A 10,457-nucleotide genomic window follows, 5' to 3' on the forward strand; every position below is an offset into this window, starting at 1 on the left:
AAAGTTGCAAATAACCATTAACGGAGGAAGTATATATCACCGTTTTAGATAACTATACATAACAAAAATAACTTCCACCGTTAAAAAATTGGAATATTGATTTACATTGGAGTTCACGTGAATCCATAATTAGACAGCATAGAAATGTTGGCGTTATGTCAATCATCCCTAGTCCCCACTAAACGTTTCATTATCAAAGGGTTTGGAATTTTAGAGAAAAAACATCACTCACATTATCTTTTTGTGCAACAACTTTCTAATTTTCCCACACAAAGTGATGGGAAGGAAGAAAGATAAGAATATAATGAGGTAATTTCTTAATAAAGAGCCCAAAAATATGACAAATAACAATGAATGCAATATTCTCCATATCTATTTCTTACTTAGTATTACAAAGAACAAATTAAAAGCTCTAAACTCTATACAAAATAAACCCTTATTTGGATAATGACTTGAAGGCAGGGTAGGCATCTTACATTGTCTTTTCTTTCTTATCCTTGTTGAGCTCTCCTTTATCACCCATCCTCCTCACCTAATTCATTCCATGAATACCCATGTGGATTTTATACAATATGTGTACTTTTTGAGGGGTATAATCGTCTTTTCACTCCTTCGAAACTTGTAACCATTATGTGCTATATAGTAGTCTAGTTATTTCTTTCTTTTATGTTACATATTAGTAACACACACCATATAGTAGAGGCCAAACAATGAATAATAGGGTCACCTTGTTGAAAACCTCTGCAGGCAAGCCACCGCAGTTAGTGGGTGAGCAATGGCTAGATGATGCTTGCATTCTTGACATGGACTACTTTGTCAAGACACTTTCCGGTATAAAGTCTAAGGGGGTACGCCCTGACCTTGTTGGCTCGATCATTGCTCACTACGCGTCTAAGTGGGTTCCTGAACTATCTGAGAGTAGGGATGTCACGATACTTGAGGGGGACGACCCATCAGCCTCCCCTGAGTCCGTGACATCCGCTTGGAGGAAGAAGCGGTTCTTCGTGGAAACACTTGTAGGGATCCTCCCCCCAGAGAATGACACTGTCCCATGTAACTTCCTACTAAGGCTACTAAGGGTGGCTAACATGGTAGGAGTTGAGCTCACCTATAAAGAAGAGCTAGAAAAAAGGGTGTCATGGCAATTAGACCAAGCTACATTGAAGGAAATAATGATACCTTCTTTTAGTCACACTTGTAGTACATTGCTTGATGTGGAGTTAGTCATGAGGTTAGTAGAGAGGTTTGTGGGATTAGATGAAGGTTTTAAGAGTAGCGCGGCCTTAATTAAGGTGGCAAAGCTAATGGACTCGTACTTAGCTGAAGTCGCGATGGACTCAAATTTGAAGTTGGAGGAGTTCATTCAACTTGCTGGTGCTCTCCCTGCCCATGCTAGAGCCATAGATGATGGACTCTATCGCGCTGTTGATACTTATCTCAAGGTAACCTTTCATAGCTCCCGTTTTGTGTTTTTGTGTATTAGTACGGAATACTAGCCTTTGTTTTTGTCCTCTCATTTATGTTTTAATTATCTCATTTCTCCCTTCTTTGTTTACTTCAGTAAAATTTCCTGTCTTATTTACGAGTACATGTTTTTAATATAATGCAATCATTTTTCCATCAACAGATGTTAGCAGTTTCAGGCTGTACATAGTTTCTAATACATATTTCGACCCTTAGCTTTCTAATAAAAGTTTATACTAGTATAATCAATATAATGTCTCATATATGACAACCAGACGCGTACTTAGGCAAGTTATAAGCATGATTTAGTATATGGTTGTCGGTTGATGTATAGATATAGTGGTACGAAAGACAGCAAAATTAATCAGTAATCTTTATGGTGTGTCCTACAAGTGAAAACGCCATGACATAATTTTGTGGGGAGGGAATAGTAGAAGAGCCAAAACTATATTGCCTGTTAGTCTGTTACTACTGAAACAGAATCTTTTCTGATTAAAAAGACTCCAATTTTCGAATACTGTATTACAACTTTGCAAGTAGTGCTGTTTTTGGTCTCTTCTGAATGATATACATATTGTTTCAAAGTTATCAGACATTTTTTGTGGGTGTATAGGCACATTCTAAGGTGACAAAGCAAGAAAGGAAGCTTCTATGCAGATTGATTGATTGTCGAAAACTCTCTCCAGAAGCATGCCTACATGCTTCACAGAACGAAAGATTGCCTGTACGAGCAGTAGTGCAAGTCCTGTTTACAGAACAGAACAAGATTTCCCGGCAGCTGGATTGGAGTGGCCCTTTATCTATGGCTAGAAGCCCAAACTCTAATAGGCACGATGCACCAGGCCGATGCCAGTCAAAACGGGAGGTTTCAGTCCAGCATATGGAGATCAAGAGGTTAAAGGAGGATGTTGTCAGACTTCAGAACCAGATAAACAACCTGCAGAATCAGTTGGAAAAAGTGGTTGAAAAGAAGAAGGGGTTCTTTAGATGGAAGAAATTCATTTTAATTTCTGGTTCGACTAGTGTTACTGATGTCGGAAAGAGAGATTTTGAGGAAGTCGGGTTTGGAAGGCATACCCCTCTTACCAAGGGCAAAGCTTCACACAGATGGAGGAAGTCTCTATCGTGATTAATTCTCATTTCTTTACTCTATAATACGAAGTATGTTTTTTTAATTTACCAAAAGCTTAATAACACTGATTTATAATTTGGTTTTACTCGTTGATCTGTAATACATAAGTCGTTCTTGTGCAGTAGCCTACAAGTCTTCCTGTAGATGTGTAGAAGCAAATGTTAAAAGTTCGGATACATCTATCAAGTACTTAAAATGTATGCCATTAAGAAGCAAAGTCAAGTAATAAGTTCTTCTATGTTATTAACAACAAGCTGTTATTCTATATATCAGTCTGAAAAACAAACTGACAAAGAAATAAGTTCACACACAAATGAATTATCAACCTCAACAAACAAAAAGAATATGGAAATAATTTACATTCCGAAATTTACAACTTAAATTTTGACAGCCTTCTTGATGGATTTGATGGATGATTTGAGGAAGTTGTCACCAGCTGAATGATTCTCATCAATATGATTATAATCTTCATCATCGTCAACAACGAGTGGCTTCTTTCTTATGCAATCCACCCCCTTTCTCATATTTAATATCTTTGACGGAGAAGATGGGAGTTGCCTGAAGAACCTCGCGCTTTCAGTCCTAGCAATCCCTTTATCTTTCCCTCCTCCAAAACTCTTCTTTGCTTCACTCTCAGTCTCAGAAGAAATGGATCTCCTTGCTCCCAAACTCTTCCTTGCTTCACTTCCTTTGCTAGTAATATCGGTCTGATATGAAATGGATCTTCTTGGAGTGCTCATTGCCCTTGGCTTTTTTGCTTCAGCTGAAACAATTTCTTCCTTCTTTTTTACATTCTTTGTTTCATGGCTTCTTGGCTCAACTGAAATGGATCTCCTAGGAGTGCTCATTGATCTCGGCTTACTGGTTTCAACCTCTACACTCTTCTTCTTTTCATCAGAAACTGGAGGTTTCAGGACTTTTATCTCCTTCTGAGGGAATTTTTTCATTGAGCTTTTTGATGATTTCATCAGTATTGCTAGTCTCGGGTTCTTGAGCTACTTTTGGAGGGCTAAAATTCACATTATCTTCGCCTTCTGTATTTTCCAGCAGCAAATGCAACCACTTCTCTACATTGCCTTTCCCTCTCTCCTTCCTCGATTCCTCATCATCATCATCTACTTCTGCTTCTCGAGCAAATGGGAATTTGACACTTAACTCCTCTACATTATGACCTATTTCCTCCTCTTCTATCTCGGGGTCTAATGTAAGTTTTGGTGTCTCTTCTGTTTCTTCTTCTATTCTGTTTTCTTCAATCATCAAAAGGGCTTCTTCTGACAAGTTGTGTTCTTCTTCTAGGAACTTCCTGAGCTCCTTGTGTGAAGGTGTTTTAGACTTGATCCTCGGCAAGTAGATTAGAGTTCGGTCTTCTTTCTCCTCAGCAAAAGCATCATCAATATCTGTCCTTGATCTCTTCCTTGTTTGTTCCCACTCTGGCTTTATTTGTTTCTCAAGTTCATCCCTTTGCTTAAACTTTTTAGCAAGCTGTTTCTCAGCCGAGTTACATATTGCCATTTGCGCTTCAAGTCTTGCCATGAGTGTGTTCGTTGCAGCCTGGTTTAGCCTCACCTGTTCTTTGTAAACCACACTCCTACAAAAATTCATAAATAAAATGAATTAGAATTTAGGATTACAAGCAAAAAAGTTCCGAAAATTCCCAACAAATATGCAACAAACAAAAGAGGGAAAGGCCTTACTGATGCATTGCATTTCTGATCATTTTCTCCAGCATTGTTCTGTAAGAAGATTGAGCCTCGGCCACCCTACGACATTTTTCAGCTCGTCTTCTACGTTTAATCAATGCTAACTCAAGCTCTTGAATTGTCATCTTTTCTTTCTCATTCTTTAGCTTCAATTCAGTCACTTCATCATCCAACCTTTGAATTTCTGCCTTCATCTTATTAGTCTCTTCTCTTCGCTTCAACGAATCTCTTGCCATAACCAAGGCTTGGTAAGGGTTCGTAGCCATGTCAGGCATCTCATTCTCCTTCGACCCAGCATTTTTCAATTTCCTCGAAGGAGCTATCATTAGACATAAACAAGTTACACACAACAGATAAACAAGACCCAAAAAAAAAAAAGTTAGTTGATTTTGCGCCAAGTTTTTACCTATCATAGGAGTAGTAGGCCTATGCTGTCTATTGACCTCTAATGTTCTCAAAGTTGAATCAACAAATTCTTTTCGAGCAAGAACAACAACAGCAGCAGGCGCTAGGCCAAGCTGCTCTTTCGACACCATAAATGGTTGAGGAAAATTATGAGAGTCTACAGTTTGCAAATCATTCAGCTCTTCATTCTCACCTGCTGCAAACATCCATCTAAATGCCCTTTGCCTACCAAAACATATTACCACCATATAATAAGATTATAAACACTATTATCATATCCTAGTCCAAAAATCTGAAATTTAAATCACAGGAAAAAGGAATAAGCTAAAATCTATTCACCTAAAATCCGAATTCGATGCAGCAAAGATGGATAAAAACTGGTCAATAGATATGCCCAACTGCAAATCCCACCAAGGTACTAAAAATTCCAACTGATTGTGCTTCCTCTTGCGAACTTGCCATTGAAGTATCCTTAAATTGCTTGGTACAGTCAATCCTCCTCCTACATTTTTTAGCACAATATATCATACAATATATAGTATTTTTTGTTAATAAAATTGGAATGTACACATAAGTAGAAGATGTGTTCTGTACTTGAACAAGGGAACCAATGATCGATATCCCAAGCGAGTGGGGAGGCGGCATCAGCATGAAGGTAGATGACATTGCCATAAGGATCAACCCGAAACATGGCCGGATCAAAGCCGGCATTTCTAAGAACAATTACCACAAAAAAACAACATAAGCATTAGTTAAATATCTTGAAATTGTGGTTAATTTAGTTGAAGAAAGAGTAAAAGTTATTGGTAGAAGGGTTATTACCCTAGGTGGTTGAGTTGCTTCCATATAATACTAACAAAGATTCTGTAGTTGGCTGTTGGTTTCGCTTGTGGGTCGATTATAGGAAACAAATCATCTAATTCCTCTGCCCTTGATGCCTAAATAAACAGATTATATAGCCTTAATTAATTAAGCATCCAAAAAATCACCAATGTTCAGGAAGAAAAGAGCATACATTTACATCATATAATCATGAACCTCTACATAATTCTCATATTGCGAGTTCAAGTTACACTATTAGCGCGACTATTAAATACGGAAGAGAGTAACTTCTACAATAACCCAGAAAAATTTTAGATGGTCACTAAAATGTACTATTTAGCTAATGCTACACATTATTCGGTCAAATTTTCTAGAAATGCATGACAAAATCACGGCGGTTAATGTTTAATTTAGCTAATATTTCCACCTATAGAAGATGCAGCCCACATCAATTTCCTATTTTTTCAACCCATATTATCAATTAATCAAATCAATTTTGATAAACAAGAAGGAAAGGACAATGCAATTCACCAAAATCATAAAATTCAAAAACAACATACCAAAATTAGAAGCAAAATAAAATAACAATATGAAAAAACAAAGAAACCCATGTTACAAATCCAATCAAATCAATTATGCAATCACAACAAAACACACTAAAATCAAGAAAGAACAAGACAATAAAAAATTGCTAAACAAAATTATTTAATTTTTAGTTTATATTACCTCTTGGGAATGAAGAGTAAAGGGAGTGAAAGTAAGAGGAGGACCATGACAATAAGGACTAATACTTGTATCTTTACAAAGCTTAGCGTACGCTCTTGGGTATCCAAGGCTTTGATCCACTACCATATCTTCCTTACCAAACGCGTACGCCACCGACATTTTTGTCGAATCGAAACGACTCGAATCGAGAGCGGTGGATGAGGAGGAGGAGAAGGATGAGGGAATTAGCTAGAACAGAAAGTAAGACAGAAAGAGTTAGAAGTGAAGTAAAAAGATGCAGAGGAAGTCAAGTATTTTGAGGAGAGAGAGTAAAAGAGTAACGGTCAGATTGATGTTTCAAAAAGTGGTTGTGGGATGTAACGTGAAATTTGATAGATAGCGGTGGGATAGTGTAACGGCTAGATTTTGTGACCCGGCTCAGAGAATTTAATATTGGAATTATTACTCATTATTTTTGTTTTCTTTATATACTTCCTTTTAGTTTTTTTATTGGAATCTTTCTTTTATTTATTTAATTAATTAATGTGGGGTGGGGGGTTACATCAGAAGATTAGTGTGGACAAGCTGGTTGGTACTAGTATTAATTAGGCAGTTGTGTTTTTTGAAAATAATTAAATTAGCGTAAAATTATACAGTTTTTGAGATATTATACTCTACTAGTTTTTGAAAATTTTCATCTTTCCTAATATAAGTTACATAGACAAATAAAAATAATTACTTCCTCTGTTTTTAGCTAATAAATTTTCTCTATTCTCTTATATCATATGGGCTCTCCGCCTCACCTTATTTTATTCTCTATCTTTCTCTATTCTAAAAATTGCCTAGAAGCTCGTGATATCAAAATTGTTAGGAAATAAGGGTGTAATTGTGTTTGATTAATGCGGAACAAGTCAATGAAACACAAGAATTTATGTGTTCTGTCAAATTAGACCTACATCCACGGGTGGGGGATTCGAGAGCTTTTTCACCATAATGGAGAGAGAACGAGAGAATAATGCAAGGAGTCCTAAATCTAATGGCTCAAAAGGTATGATCTAATTGATCAGCTAAAGGGTCCTTTTATAACACAAGAAAACCCTAGTAAAAATCCTAAATTGTTCCCCAAATATACTCAAATAGCCGTCATAAAAAAGATATAGTTTTAGGTTATATCCCATAATTTATCCTAAAAGAATAGCTCGGTAGCCAGCTCAAGCCCGCCGCAAGTCTTCAAAGGGCCGAGCTATAGCTCACTCGCCTAGAGCTATAGCTCGCCTGCTCGTCGTAATTTTCCAGCTTCATCAGGTTTCCGTAAAACGGCCATAACTTTCTCATTCCTTAACGGAATTGGGCATATGACCTACTGTTGGAAAGATCTTGAACCAAGTTATCACCTCCAACATGAATCACCTCATAATCACTTGTAGTTTGAGAGATATATGCATTCAAAATCAGCCCCACTAGATTTTGAGTCACAATTTAACAAATCTCCACCTTGACTTGAAATCGACCAAACAAGGTAACTCCACCTAGAACCAAAAACAAGAAGTAATGCTCATAAGAAAACATAGAACCTCCACCTTAAACAAAATTCCATAAGCCTACTCACATTAGGCTATCAACAAAACGGACATCTTCATAACTTGTGAACCACTGCGTCTCCAAACACAAAATTCCGTACACAAAACCATCACATGGCCTAGATTGAGAGTATAATGTCCCGACGCCAAGCATGCTTATCAAAATTGACCAAACTCTCTTCAATCACTTCTTCATCTCAAAACCAAACTAAAAAACTTAAGGAATTCTAGAAAATAAAATTACATCAAGAATTTCTAAATTGCAATTGTACTTAACAAATCATAAAAGTACCAAAATTGAGATAAGAAATAGCATAACTAGATCAAAAATCTAATGCATAACCAAGAATCTAAAACAACCTTCTAGAAGATTAAGATAAATCCCGATGGTTTTAGAAATATAACGGACCCTCCACATGATCATTGGTTCCGCATATAAAGCTTGGTTTGGACCCAATTTAAAATTTTGGCCATAACTTCCTCGTTATAACTCGGATTTGGGCTTATAATATATCGTTGGAAAGCTCTTTTTCAAGCCCTATCCAACTACACAATTATTGGACCCAGATTATGGACCAAAATAAACTGGTTTGGACGTTTTTCATAAATAGGACACGAAATGAACAAATCTAAGGACACGAATGAATGATTTTAAATTAAAACATTTAAAAGAAAGGGAAATTCACGAGACTCTTCAACATTTCACCGAACTCGATAATCAAAGACATGAAAGATACTCATCACTGGGTTTGGTTTTTCGGGAGACACAATTAGGTGTCTACACTACGTAATTGATTTTACCTTGTTATTTGATCCGTTACCATTAGGCTTTAATTTTCTTATTTTAGTATCCATATAAGAGTTTTTCGGGTGCACATAGAGATTACTTAAGAATTTTCAAATAGAGATAGAACAAAAAATATATACCCTTAGTTGACCTGGAAATCCACAATTTAAAAAAAACCTAGATTAGTGCTACCTCCATTTTAAGTTATTGTTGGAAAAGTTACACACACAATACCCAGGCTAATCACAAGCTCAAGCGCCATGTGATCAATTAATATTTCCACCTATAGAATATGCAGCCCATATCAAATTCCTATTTTTAATTCCAACCTATCATCAATTAATCAAAACAATTTTAATACACAAAGGAAAGGACAATTCAATTCACCAAAATAATATAATGCATAAAAATACCAAAATTAGATGCAAAATTAAATAACAATTTGAAAAAACAAAGAAACCCCATGTTATAAATCTATTCAAATCAATTATGCAATCATGACAAATTTGGGTGAAAGAGAGAATATAATGACTTGATTATTATTCACTAATAGATAATTTATACAAAACCTATAAACATAAGATAGTAAACAATCTTCCTAAAAGACTATCTAACTTTATATCCTAAAGATATATTCACTAAATAATATCCTAATATAAATATCCTAAATATATTATTCTCCTAATTATATATACGAAAAATATATCACACATATATTAATGTGATTCGATCTATGTAGATTTTTACTCATAAAATCAAATCTAATGGTGTATTTGAGCGGCATAAAGCTCGTCTTGTAGGTGATGGAAAGACTTAAGAGGTTGGTGTTCGTTGATTGTGGTGAGACCTTTAGTCCGGTGGTGAAACCAGCTACAATTTGTACTGTTCTTAGTGTATCTATTTAGAAGGCATGACCAATTCATCAATTGGACGTTAAAAATGTTTTTCTTCATGGTGAGCTACAAGAAACTGTTTATATGCATCAACCTTTGGGTAACAGGGATCATGACCATCCAGATTATGTTTTTCTCTTGCGTAAGTCATTATATGGACTTAAGCAAGCCCCCCGAGCCTGGTATAAGCGTTTTGCTGATTATGTCTTAACTCTTGGGTTCACTTATAGCAAGTGTGATAATTCATTATTTATACATTGCAAGGGGTCTAATATGGCTTACATTTTATTATTTGTTGATGATATAATTCTCATTGCCTCTTCTGATGCTCTCCGTTTTTCTATTATGAATCTTTTTAGCTCTGAGTTTGCTATGAAGGATCTTGGCCCTCTGAATTATTTTCTTGGTATTGTTGTGACGCGAAATAAAGGGGGTAATGTTTTTGTCTCAACGCAAGTATGCTGAGGAGATAATTGAGTGTGTAAGGATGTTATCGTGTAAACCATCCTCTACTCCCTTTGATACGAAGTCAAAGGTTAGTGCTACATCTGGTACTAAATTTGATGATCCCACCCTCTATCGGAGTCTTGCAGGGGCCCTTCAGTATCTCACTTTTACCAGGCCGGATATCTCATATGCCGTTCAGTAAGTCTGCTTACATATGCATGATTTGAGAGTGGATCATATGTCTGCTCTGAAAAGGGTTATTCGGTATGTTTAGGGTACATTGGATCACGACCTTCATTTATACCCATCTTCCTTTTCCACTCCGGTCTCATATACAGATGCAGATTAGGGTGGGTGCCCTGACACACGGCGTTCTACCTCTGGTTATTGTGTATTTTTGGGTGACAATTTGGTGTCTTGGTCGTCAAAACGACAACCCACATTATCTCGTTCCAGTGTAGAGGCAGAGTATCGTGGGGTGGCTAATATTGTATCCGAATCTTGTTAGCTTTGAAATATGCT

The 10,457-nt window shown here is 36.4% G+C and overlaps 3 protein-coding genes across 3 annotated transcripts; 1 reads left to right on the plus strand and 2 right to left on the minus strand.

Moving 5' to 3' along the window:
* The first annotated feature begins 387 nt into the window (after positions 1-387).
* Positions 388-2,720, plus strand: LOC110698715 (root phototropism protein 3-like). Its single transcript, XM_021876224.1, has 2 exons — positions 388-1,442; positions 2,078-2,720. Exons 1-2 carry the CDS (start codon positions 711-713, stop codon positions 2,591-2,593), a joined length of 1,248 nt encoding a protein of 415 aa, XP_021731916.1. The 5' UTR covers positions 388-710; the 3' UTR covers positions 2,594-2,720.
* A 94-nt stretch (positions 2,721-2,814) lies between these two features.
* LOC110698716 lies at positions 2,815-3,467 on the minus strand. Its single transcript, XM_021876225.1, has one exon. The coding sequence runs from the start codon at positions 3,442-3,444 to the stop codon at positions 2,974-2,976; it is 471 nt and encodes a 156-aa protein (XP_021731917.1). The 5' UTR covers positions 3,445-3,467; the 3' UTR covers positions 2,815-2,973.
* On the minus strand, positions 2,815-7,163 carry LOC110698714. The gene is made up of 7 exons (XM_021876223.1): positions 6,250-7,163; positions 5,524-5,639; positions 5,296-5,414; positions 5,041-5,203; positions 4,703-4,926; positions 4,291-4,615; positions 2,815-4,184 (listed from the first exon to the last, which is right to left on the minus strand). The coding sequence occupies exons 1-7, from the start codon at positions 6,406-6,408 to the stop codon at positions 3,491-3,493; spliced, it is 1,800 nt and encodes a 599-aa protein (XP_021731915.1). The 5' UTR covers positions 6,409-7,163; the 3' UTR covers positions 2,815-3,490.
* Positions 7,164-10,457: the final 3,294 nt, after the last annotated feature.

The sequence above is a fragment of the Chenopodium quinoa genome, unplaced genomic scaffold (genome assembly GCF_001683475.1).
Source record: "Chenopodium quinoa cultivar QQ74 unplaced genomic scaffold, ASM168347v1, whole genome shotgun sequence".
Taxonomy (NCBI): domain Eukaryota; kingdom Viridiplantae; phylum Streptophyta; class Magnoliopsida; order Caryophyllales; family Amaranthaceae; genus Chenopodium; species Chenopodium quinoa.